This window comes from Tupaia chinensis, unplaced genomic scaffold (genome assembly GCF_000334495.1).
Source record: "Tupaia chinensis unplaced genomic scaffold, TupChi_1.0 Scaffold000086_1, whole genome shotgun sequence".
NCBI lineage: Eukaryota > Metazoa > Chordata > Mammalia > Scandentia > Tupaiidae > Tupaia > Tupaia belangeri.
Genome location: NW_006159548.1, coordinates 2,212,798 through 2,225,387, shown reverse-complemented (window position 1 = coordinate 2,225,387; position 12,590 = coordinate 2,212,798). Strand labels below are relative to the sequence as shown.

General features: G+C 34.6%; 1 protein-coding gene across 2 annotated transcripts in view; it reads left to right on the top strand.

Annotated features, from left to right (window-relative positions):
* ADAMTS3 (ADAM metallopeptidase with thrombospondin type 1 motif 3) overlaps window positions 1-12,590 on the top strand; it is a 294,220-nt gene that overhangs the window by 258,078 nt on the left and 23,552 nt on the right. Inside the window, exons 15-17 of one of the 2 annotated variants that reach the window (XM_027769729.1) lie at window positions 710-833; window positions 3,930-4,013; window positions 7,411-7,574. In XM_027769729.1, coding sequence (XP_027625530.1) covers window positions 710-833; window positions 3,930-4,013; window positions 7,411-7,574 — 372 coding nt within the window. Of the gene's footprint in view, window positions 1-709; window positions 834-3,929; window positions 4,014-5,429; window positions 5,511-7,410; window positions 7,575-12,590 lie in introns of both variants that reach the window. The other variant, XM_006142907.3, reaches the window with a different exon arrangement.

Here is a 12,590-nt window from a genome sequence, read left to right as displayed (position 1 = left end):
TCAGTGACTTCTACTACTTTTATGATATTTTGTCTAACTAACATCCTAACCAAATTTTGAAGATTGCATGAATGCACAACTTCTTACATTATTATTCATCTTCATAAATATGAAAGTAATAAAGAAAAGGCAGCAATTTTTCTTGTCTCCCGAGCATCAGTGATATCTGTGCTCGGTCACTGTCTGTCTGATGATTTAAGACAATTTATGTTGGGGAAATTCTTCACTAAACTGAGGGAAATGTATCCCTTATTAAGTAGAATACGGTCATTTAATTTCACAGTAGTTATTTAAAAGATGGAAGTATTAAAAATTGGGACCAGCTGATGGCATAATGGTTATGTCACTGGATTCCCATGTAGTCCACAACACTTCGAGCCCTGGATCTGGCAACTTAAAACTTACGCCAGGCACATGTGCATGCATGCCCAGAATCCCAAGAGGAGAATGGAGGAGAAGGAATTGTGGCATGGCCATCCCCCCTGAGGAGTGATTTCTTGCTTTCTGTTTCTCTATCTCTCTTTGTCTCTCTGCCAAGTACCTGATAGCAAAAAAATCTCTCTTTAAAAAAAAAAGTCATGACTATAGTGACTGTTTGGTGCAAACTGGCTGATAGAGCCATGATTAAACAAATGATTTGTCATTCTCTAGGTGTTGACCTGTAGGTGTCATATTAAAATTAGCCACATTTAATGTCCTCTCTCCCCAGAAAGTGGGCTGTGATAAAGAAATCGGTTCTACCAAGGTTGAAGATAAGTGCGGTGTCTGTGGCGGAGATAATTCCCATTGCCGAACCGTGAAGGGGACGTTTACCAGAACACCCAAGAAGTTTGGTAAGACGGGGCCTCTCATGAGTGTAGTGTCCATCTCTGTGACTGGCACTTTTTGAGACTTCTTATAGAAATGCAGCATTTATACAAAAATTAATGGCTGGCTTTTTTTTATTATTATTAAAATTACCTTTTAAGGAACTATTTAAAAATACAGCAAATTTATGGGACAGCAGGTGGTGTGGTGGTTAAGGCGCTAGATCCCACACGCCTGACTTTGTAAATTGATTTTCAAACCCAGCAGCTTAAAAAAACACTCTGGGCACATGCATGCCCAGAATCTTGAGAGGAGAGTAGAAGAGAAGAGATTGTGGCATGGCCATTGCCCTGGAAGACAATTTCTCACTTTCCCTCTCTCTCTCTCTCTCTCTGGTGAGCATTTGTACTCATGACAAAAATCTAAAAACAAAACCAAAAGTACTCTAAATTTACACTCCATGACAACTATAATTTAAAAAGATCTATTTAATTTAGATGAGGAAAAAATAAAATTAATACCAATTACTTTAGTTAGCTAAAATCCGTTTTATTTAAATTTTTAATAAAAATGCAGTTGATGTAATTCTTAGAACTGGTGCTTATTTTAAACTTCTGTTGTATATAAACTGTTTTTTTAAATTTTTTTCATTTATTATCATCATAATTTTGTTTTTATTGCATTGAGTTGCATATAACTTTACAGTGTATTACATTGCTTTTTCAAAAGGGTATATGCCATGCATGTCAGTCAATACAGAGACATTAAAATCCCCACTTCATCATTCAATATCTTTTCATTGTTTTTCCCGATCATTTGTATATAAACTGTTGACCAGGAGTTTAAAAAAAAAATCACAAAACAATAACTTTTAAATACTACTTTGACTTCCTTTATTTTAAAGTGGAAAATTTAATCCTGTTTTAAATCTATGTATCAAGGATCTATATTTCACATATTTAAAAAAAATTATATTAAACAGGGATCAGCAGAGGGTGTAATGGTTGCACCACTGGACCCTCACCTAGTCTACCGCGTTTGGAGTCCCGGACCCAGCCGCATAAAAAACTCACGCCAGGCATGCGTGTGCGCACGCTCCGAACCCTGAGAGGAGGACGGAAGAGATGGAATTACAGCGTGATCATCCCCCTCGGGGGGTAATTTCTTGCTTTCTATCTCTCTGTCTCTCTCTGTCTCTCCAGCAAGTACACATGCCCTATAAAAAAAAAAACTCTCTTAAAAAAATTAGATAAAATATATATTAAAATTAAGACACAACCAAAAAATAACCTGAGCTATAAGTTGCTCGTGTATGTGAATTTTTGTGCTTGTTATAGCATGTACACTGAAGTTCAAAAAGTGGAACAAAATCTATCCTGCAATTAGTAATATTAAAATTATTAGAAGTTTCATAACATTTACTGGTATTTTCATAAAAGGTTGGATTCAAACAGTTCCTATTTTCAGTAATATTATTCTGTTATTCAATATTATTGAATATTGAATACCAAGTATTATTTGTTATTCAATAAGGATTTATTGGATAAGTATTTCTCGAATTCATCCTTTAAAGATAAGTTTGATGTGGTGGTTTCTTGAGAAGATTGTCTTACACCTTTCAGAGCACTTAGAATAGTATCTTATAGAATAACATAAAATAAAAGAAAGCAAAAAATAAAATAAAACAAAAAGCCAAAGAAAGCAACACAGAAAACAAAGAAAGATACTGGGTTTACTTTTAAGTACAATGTTGTCATGGTAATTTTTCATTTCATTTTATAGAAGAAAAGAGAGCAGATGTAAAACACAGTATCAATCCAAATATTGCTAGAATAATTCTGAGCTTTTTAAATTCCCATTATACCTCAGCTACCTAACTCATGCTAATTTCACACACACGAGGGGATTTCAGAAAGTCCCTGGGAAAAAATGGAACTAAAATTCAAGTTCTTTTTTGGCACACACAGAAAAATAGAAATACATGCATAGTTTTATCATAATCATTTTCCATGAACTTGTTTAAGACCCCTCATATTAGCTTTTCTTTTGGTATGTTTAGGAGAGCAGAGCTGGGTGATTACATTCAAATATATTTCTCTTAGGCATTCCCTAACTCAGGTTACTGATGTCTTTGCCCTTCCTGTGTGATAAGTTACCATGTTTTGTACTTTGAAAAATTTTAAAAGCAAATATTGCCATTTCTGACTGATTGTATTTTAAAAAGCAAACAAAATCATTCATATATACTGGTTTTGTTGGAGCCAAAAGGAATTTTTTTTTTTATATCTTACTGTGAAATAACAATGTACTGTGATTTCTTTACTGGAGTTAGAGTTTTTTAAAATTTTTGGGTACAGAGGTCAGCAGGTAACATGGTAGTTAAGGACACTGGACTTCCACATGGCCAACCACGGTTCAAGTCCTGGACCTGGTGGGTTGCTTTCTCACTCTCTCTCTCTCTCTCTCTCTGTCCCTCTCTGGTCAAATTTAAATAAATTAATAAATAAAGATTAAATAAAATTAATAAATGATAAAATAAAATAAAAATTTAAAACTTTGGGGGTGTAAGATAGTTTTATTTCCAGAGTGAATTAATGTAGGAGTAAAGTATTTATTATTTATTCAATATTATGTGTTCTATAAGGCAGTGATATTGTTTTTAAATACCTCAAAAATTATGATAAACCTGCAAAACAAGGTCAAGAGAATATGAAAAGTTTTCATTGATGACACAAATTTAAACTGTTCAAAGGTACTATAACATTCCTTTTCTTTTTTTACAGTAATTGTCATCATAGTCATTCAATAGACTAATTAACCTTTTCCAACAGGGAAACATTTAAGCAAGAGGTGCCATAAAGAATTCAAGTTGCTGGAAAATGAAATCTGCAAGTATTCAACTTCAAATCACCTACATCATTTTGCATTCGTGCTTAGTCTTACTTTCATTGACTATCCAGTTTATTGGCATTAGCTAACTAATGAAATTTTGATTTCAACATATACAGTTACAAAGCATACTTTGTATCTTAACAAAATATATATGGCTTATGGATAGTCAATGAAACAGCAAGACTTCGATAAACATGAAACCTCCACTAATTAAAGACATTTTATTTAAGGGAAGACGAGAGGCGCTTTTACTTTACCCAAAGGAGCTCGTAATATTTCTCTTACTGAAACAAGAGAAGCTAAAAACAAGCTGGGTAAGTTGTAGCAAACTGCAGAAAGATGGGCATCCATAAATGGCATCAAGCTGTTTTACTCTGTTTGGCAACTTATTGAGTCACCTGGAGCCATTGCAGACTCAGGCAAACATGGTACATTTCATGTGTTGGACTTTACTCCACATGAGCTGCCCTAATCCTGATCCTAACATGACCACATCATTTAGTTAGAACATTAATAAATATCATGGAAAAGTTGGGCAAACCTCATAGGTACATATTAATTGTACATTTACAAATGACAAAAACCAGGGTTTTATTTTCCTGATTCCATTAACAACCGTATCGATAACTGAATTTCTCTCAGTACTCATCCTGCAGTGTGTATATGGATTTCGCACAAGTGCTGAAGATGTAGGTTGCATACTTGTCCTACATTCGTTTATTTTTGTTGAAAATGAGATTAACATTTCAGTCTATTTGACCCGATTATTACTGATTTATAGCTGTGATCTTAATACCAAAATCTCTTAAGATAATTTTTAGGATATGCGATCATGTTAGGAAGGTTTGTCACATATCCTATATATAGGAATAGGAATGATCCTAAGATTTTTAAACCCCAAATAAGTCATTGAACATTGATTGTTTCTGGTTTAGACAGTTGATGGTAGGGAGTGTATAAAGGCAATGCATGACATTGTATGCATTTTCCAACGAAGGGCTTTGGTGAACTCTACAAAACATATTTTAAAATAATCCCATTATCAAACTTGTTTCAAGCTGTAAAATTAATTGTTGACCACTAGAATAATGAAAACTACCCACTGGTTTTTCTTGTATAATTTCTTTAGAACAAAGTAGACTTTTAAGTGGGAAAATGTTTTGCTATTTAGAAAGTAACAAGTATTATTGAATAGTTAATATTTATACTTGTCACCTAGGCTTTAAAAATAATATGTAGGCAGCTAAAATACTGAGTTGTCAGAAAAGTGATGATGTATTTTTTCCTAAGTTTTTCTACAAAAAAAATGCCTCATGACTTTTCCAACAACCCAATATCTCAAAGTTTACCATCTAAGTGAACTTTCACTAAAAATTGACACCATTTCAAAAGGGCACTTTAGGAAACTGGAGCGACTTAGACGGACACAAGAAAGAGTATTATTTGCCTGAGTTGTTGACACTATCCATAGGCCCACACAAGGTAAATGACTAATAAGTTGGTACCAAGATTAACTTACCCCCTCTTAATAAGAAAGAAATTTTCTCTGATCTCCTATCAGATATCACAAGAATGACCAATGCATTGAAATTAATTTCTGAAACTGCTTCTTTCAGTTTATGGATGCTCTCTTCTGCATGCAGGAGCAGTAAGAATGTAGTGCTCACTAACCATGGTTGTTGCTTTTGTTTCTTCCTTTGCTTCCTCCAATATTTACTACACATGCAAAGGGTACCTTAAGATGTTTGATATACCCCCTGGGGCTAGACACATGTTAATCCAAGAAGACGAGGCTTCTCCTCATATTCTTGGTAAGTGTTTCTGTCTGCTGGCTCAGCTTAACATGCTCTCACACTGAAATGTCAAAGAAATCACATGGAGAAATATATATGTGTGTATATATACATATATATGCAAAAATCATAATTATAGATGAATGCATTCATTCAATATGATGTGTGATTTTTTGGGGTCATTTCTTCCATCTATTTTTAATTTCAAGCAAGAAATAACTAAGAATAGTTATTTAGTTTTTGGTAGAAACTGTGGTGGGTTCATAATTTCATGAGGGAAGAAAAATCATTTGATAAGTTTGTATTTGTTAAATAGTTTTTGCTCTGTATTCAAGAATGAGAAAAAGAGATATGTTAATAAAATGTGTAAAATGAAGGAATAATATCGAAAAATTAAAAGAAGATTCTTCTTTTATGAGAGAATCATGTAGAAATGCCATTTTTAATATGCTTTATGGTCTGTACATAGTCTATATAGTCTGTATACAAGTGTAAATATAACTTTCACATATTCCTTGGCTTAGTAAATAACTTTGCTAAAAGTAAGGCATCTGCCAACCCCATGAAAATTTGTAGCAAATTGCTCTTTATGTGTAACTTTAAAAAATTAATTGTTTTTGACATTTTATAGAATTATGACTTTTAATATTTAAATTATGTTCACTACTAGATGCCATAATAGTCTAGCAGGAAACAGTAGTTCTCATTCCAGTATTTACATTTATTTTCATCTTGGAATTCAGATTATTAGCTTTGGAAAAATTAGACAAGTTCAAGCTCAAGAGGAGTAAATGTATTTCATTAAAATGACTCCAGTTGGGACCAGCAGTTAGTGTAATGGCTATGTTGCTGGACTCCCATGTAGTTGACCACCGTTCGCGTCCTGGACCTGGTAGCTTAAAACTCATGCTGGGCATGTGTGCGTGCGTGCCCAAGATCCCAAGAGGAGAATGGAGAAGGGATTGCGGTGTGACCATCCCCCCTGGGGGGTGATTTCTCGCTTTCTGTCTCTCTGTCTCTCTCTGTCTGGTGAGCACATGTGCCCTATAGCAAAAAACCTCTCCAAAAAAAAAAAAAAATGACTCCAGTTAAAAAAAATAAATAAAATTACTCATTTTTTCTTTACATTTTATGTAATGGTAGTAAATTTTGTTTTCTAATGTGTCATTCTATTAAGTCATTGGAAAAGTCATGACACATTTTTGGATAGAAGATGAAAAATTACATCTTGACTTTTCTGCCGACCTTATACATGCTGATAAATGCATCTAAAATATGAAATCCTATTTGTTATATTTTACCCAATAGGAGCATTTTATTTTCTAAAAAAATATATAAACATGTAATATATTAAGAATTCTGTCAGTGGTAAGCATATTTTTAACCAAAGAAATAAGTGATGTGTTCTTGGAATTTTATAATCATTAGAACTGAATTGTTGACCTGAAAAGTAGCTTGACTATGTTGGGTGACTATGAATATTTTGACCAACTTTAAATAGATGCAATGAAAGATAAAGAAGCTATTCTGTTATATGCTATCCTAGCATAAATTGTTTACATTAATTATTGGATAGGTTTCCATTATTTTCAAAATGTTCCTAGCTTTATGAGGAAATATACAGGATGAATGAGTTAGTAACAACTTCTTTGACAATGTTTTCAAATGGGAATATTTGCAAACATTATTTTGGCCTATTTAACTATCTTGCCCTTGTTTTTGACCAGTTAGGAATGCTTCTTGAGAGTTTTGAATGCCTAAGGAAGGCCATGGGGGTAATATCAGAACTAACACTTATTTCAATTGCTTGATACTAATAAAAAACATAGTTGTAGACTTACAGGAGGTAAGAGACTTGGTATAGATTTTTAGCAGTGTAATATGAAAAAGTAAAATATATGCCGGTTACTTCTTTTAGCTATTAAGAACCAGGCTACAGGTCACTATATTCTGAATGGCAAAGGAGAGGAAGCCAAGTCACGAACCTTCATAGATCTTGGTGTGGAGTGGGATTATAGCATCGAAGATGACATTGAAACTCTTCATACTGATGGACCCTTACATGACCCTGTTATTGTTCTGGTAACGGCATTACAGCTCATTATGTAGTTGGTTCAGATTATAATTTTATAATTAATTTATTTGAAAATACTTTTGTACATTTAATTGCTTGTTTTTAAAATTCCATTTATATTATCCCTATTCTTTGTGTAACATTGTCATATATTGATATTTTGACTATGTATGTGTGTATATATATAGTCAAAATATCAATAAAGTCAACTGAATAATACAGTATTATAATTTTTTACTTAAGGAATCAATTATCTTTTAAAGACAAAAGAGAAAGATTTTTATATTTACCTACATAGTTTCCATCTCTGATGTTCTCGTAGATCTGATTTTTTTTTTTTTTTTGAGAGGTTTTTGCTATAGGGTGTGTGCGCTCGCCAGACAGACAGAAAGAGAGAGACAGAAAGCGAGAAATCACCCCTCAGGGAGGATGGCCATGCCACAATCCCTTCTCCTCCATTCTCCTCTCGAGATCTTGGACACGCACGCACATGCGCCTGGTGTGAGTTTTAAGCCACCAGGTTCGGGACGTGAACTGCGGTCGACTACATGGGAGTCCAGTGACATAGCCATTATGCTAACTGCTGGTCCCATCATAGATCTGATTTTATATCTAGCATTATTTACCTTCAGTATAATGGACTTCCTTAAGCTTTTCCTGTGCTGCGGGTGTGCTGTCAAAGAATGTTTCCAGTTATCTCAAAAAATCTGTTTTTCTCTTAGTTATTAAAGATACCTTAACTAGAAAATCTGAAGTTGCAAGTTTTTTGTTTTTGTTTTTTTCTTTTTAGCACTTTAAAAATGTTTTTATGTTCTTGTAGTGAGTTGGGGTGATTTGAGAGCTAATCAAAGGACAAGGTAGTAGTAGCACACACAGCATTAATCAGGCGAAGCCTAGCAGATTTGCAAGTGGACCGCCATCCAAAGAAGAGCAGGAAACTCCACAGGAACAGAGGATTTGAGAGAGAATTTATAAATCTAGAGATACTGCTCAGCAATGTGGTTCTTTCAGCCACTAGGTCTTACCTTTACTTATTCCTAGTTGATTTGGGGTGCAGTTTTATAGAGATGTACAAGGCAAGCAGATCATATGGCCCAAACTCTTCTCATTTAGGCTAGATTTAGAATAATTAGATGTGCACAAATTTGCATTTGGTGTCTGTGGGCATTAAAATTTCAGCCCACTGTGAAGAAACCAACAACCGAAGGGTCAATAACAGGTGCCATCTTTCACTCATTTATATAACTTTTGTATTCTAGCTATGGTCATTTATGATGAGAAGCCTCATTTTATTGCTACTCATAAGGTGCCGATTTTCTCCAGCTGCTTTTTTAGAATTTTTTCTTTATCATTTTGTTTGTTTAGCAGTCTATGACAGACGTAGTTTGTGGTGTTTTTGTATGTATTACGCTTGAGGCTCACAGAGAATCTGGGCTCTGTAGTTTGTTTTTCACCGTTTGCATAAAGTTTATTTCATCTTCAAGTTAGTTAGGTTTTTTTCCCCATGTCTCTCTTTTGTAGTCCTGGGATTCATTTTCATGTATGTTAAACCAGTTTAAATTGTTCCATAAGTTCATCCATTTATAATCTTTATATGTGTGAGTTTTTTTATTATTATTATATAACTTCTCTAGAGGTCTGTTTATGTTTACTGACATTTTTATGTGAACTCCAACATATCCTTCAGCCTATTCAATATATTTTTTTCATGTCAGATGGTTATACTTTTCTAAAATTTCCAGCTCTCTTTTTTGGTAATTTCCATTTCTCTACCAAAATTTCCAAAGGTGCTCACTTATTCTGCTTAACTTAATACTCTTTAAGTCCCAAGTCTTCGTGTTATCTGTTTCTACTAACTGCATTTTTGTCAATGTGTCATAATCTCCTACTTCATATCATTTATTGTTGTATACTGGACAACACGGATAATAATTTTTAATTTGTAAGATGTTTGATTGCTTGATTTTGTTTTGACAAGCCACTAAGTTAAATTATTGTCAGATCCTCCTGATCCATTGAGGACTGATTTTATTCTTCATTAGAGCTGATCTACTTCAGGGAGTTACCCTCTCTAATTTTATAATTTCTAATATCAATCTCCAAGTTTCTCTCATAAAGTATAGACATTGGGATTATATCATGCAAGGATATACAATGTCTCTCTTTCATAGACTGGATTGCTTTGCTTAGCATTAAATTTTCCTTATTTTATCCACTTTGTATCAATTATTAACATTATTGTTTTATATGCTCCATACATTATGGAGTAGTAGTATTCTATAATGTATGTGCCAGAATTTTTCAATTCATTCATCTACTCTTGGACATTTGGGTTGATTCCAGGTCTTAGCAATTGTGAATGATACCACAGTAAACATGGATATTCAACTGTTTTTTCAACTGAGTGTATTCCTTTCCTGTGGGTAGATACCCAGGAGTGGAATTGCTAAATTGTATGGTAGTTCTGTTTGTAGGTTTGAGGAACCTCTGCACTGTTCTCCATGAGTGTTGTAATAATTTACATTCCCACCAACAGTGTAGGAGGGTTCCCTTTTCACACGGTAGCCCTGCTAGCACTTATACTTGTTTTTTGGTCTTAGCCATTCTGACTGGGGTTAAATGGTATCTCATAGTTGTTTTGATTTGCATTTTCCTTATGATAAGAAATGCTGAACATTTCTTCACAGGCTTTTTGGCTGTTCTTGTATTCTTTGGAGAGTTGTCTGTTCAGCTCATTTGCCCATTTTTAAATTGGGTTGTTTATTTTTTTTGTGGGTAAACTAAGTTTCCTGTAGATTCTGGTTATCAGTCCCTTAACTGAGTAATAGCTTGAAAATATATTCTCCTATTCTGAGGGCTGTCTCTTCACTTTAATTTATTGTTTTTCTTGCTGATCAGGAACTTTTTAACCTGATTTAGTCTCACCTGCCTATTTTCGGGATTTTTGCCTATGTTTTAGGGATCTTATTTAAGAAGTCTTTTCCTTCTGCAATGTCTCCTAGAGTTTCCTTTGTGTTTTTCACCAGCTGTTTTATAGTTTGAGGTTTTATGTTTAGATCTTTTATCCATTTTGGTTGATTTTTGTTAGTGATGAGATTTAAGGGGTCCAGTTTCATTTTTCTACAGGTGGATATCCAGCTTTATCAGGACCATTCGCTGAGGAAATTTTCTTTTCTATACTGGATTATCTTGCCCTGTGTCAAAAATCAGTTGGCTATATGTTTAGAAATTTATTCCTTAGTTCTCTACTCTGTCCCATTGACCTGTTGTTTGTATATAGAAATATTATATACAATCATGTCATCCGCAAATAGAATTTCACCTCTTCTTTTCCTATTTGAATGCCTTTTATTTGTTCTTTTCTGAATTCATTGGCGAGGACTTCCAGTACTGTATTGGAATGGAGAGAGTGGGCATCCTTGTCTGGTACCCGTTTTTAGTGGAAAAGCTTTCAGCTTTTCTCCATTGAGGGTGATGTCTATGGGTTTTTCATAGATAGCTTTTATTGTGTTGAGAAATGACCCTTTTTTGCTGAGAGTCTTGACTATGAAGGGATGTTGTATCTTATCAAATGCTTTTTCTGCATCAGTTCATATAACCATATGGTTTTTATCTTTCTTCCTGTTAATATGGTGTATTACATTTATGGTTTTACGTATGTTGAACTGACCTTGCATTCCTGGAATAAAGCCTACATAATCATGATGTATAATCTTTTTAATAAGTTGTTGGATACAATTTTGCTAGTATCTTTTTTTTTAAAGAGGTTTTTGCTATAGGGCACATGCACTTACCAGACAGAGACAGAGAGACAGAAAGCGAGAAATCACACCCCAGGGTGGATGGCCACGCCAAAGTCCCTTCTCCTCCATTCTGCTCTCAGGATCTTGGGCATGCACACACACGTGCCCGGCATGAGTTTAAGCCACCGGACCCGGGACGCAAACCACGGTCGACTACATGGGAGTCCAGCAACATAGCCATTGCACTAACTGCTGGTCCCCAATTTTGCTAGTATCTTGTTGAGAATCTTTACGTCTATATTCATCAGGGATATTGGTCTATAGTTTTCCTTCCTTGTCCTGTCCTTATCTGTTTTAAGGATAAGGGTGATAGAGGCTTCATAGAATGAATTGGGGAGAGATTCACCCTTTTGAATCTTTAGAAATAACTTGAGCAGAATGGGGGTTAACTCTTCTTTGCAAGTTTTGTAGAATTCAGAGGTGAATCCATCAGGACCAGGGCTTTTCTTCGTTGGGAGATTATTTATTACTAATTCAATCTCATGGCTTCTTATGGGCCTAGTCAGACTTTCTATATCCTCCTGGTTCATTCTTGGTAGATTATATTTGTCCAGGAATTTGTCCATCCCATCCATATTGTCTTGTTTCTTAGTGCATAGATGTTCGAAGTATCCTCTAATGATGTTTTGAATTTCTACTATGTCTGTTGATATGTTACCAGCTTCATAGCAGATTTTATTCACCTGGTTCCTTTCTCTCTTCTTCTTAATAAGTCTCACTAGTGGTGTATCCATTTTGTTTATCCTTTCAAAGAACCAGCTTTTAGGGAACCAGCAGTTAGCGTAATGGCTATGTCGCTGGACTCCCATGTAGTCGACCGCGGTTCGTGTCCCGGACCTGGTGGCTTAAAACTCACGCCGGGCGCGTGTGTGTGCGTGCCAACCTTCCTTTCATCTTCTTCTTATGTGCACTAATTGCTATGAACTTCTCTCTTATGACTGCTTTAGCAGTGTACCAAAGATTATGGAAACTCGTGTCTTCATTGTCATTGACTTCCACGAATCTTTTGATTTCAGTGTTTATTTCTTCGGTAGTAGGAGAGTCATTCAGGAATAGGTTATTTAGTTTCCATGTATTTGAGTAGTTTTGAGGATTTCTCTTGAAATTAAAATTAAGTTTAATTTCATCATGATTGGAGAAGTTGCTGTATATTGTTTCTATGCCTCTGAATCTGTAGAGGCTTGCTTTGTGCCCTATTATGTGGTCAATCTTTGAAAAGGT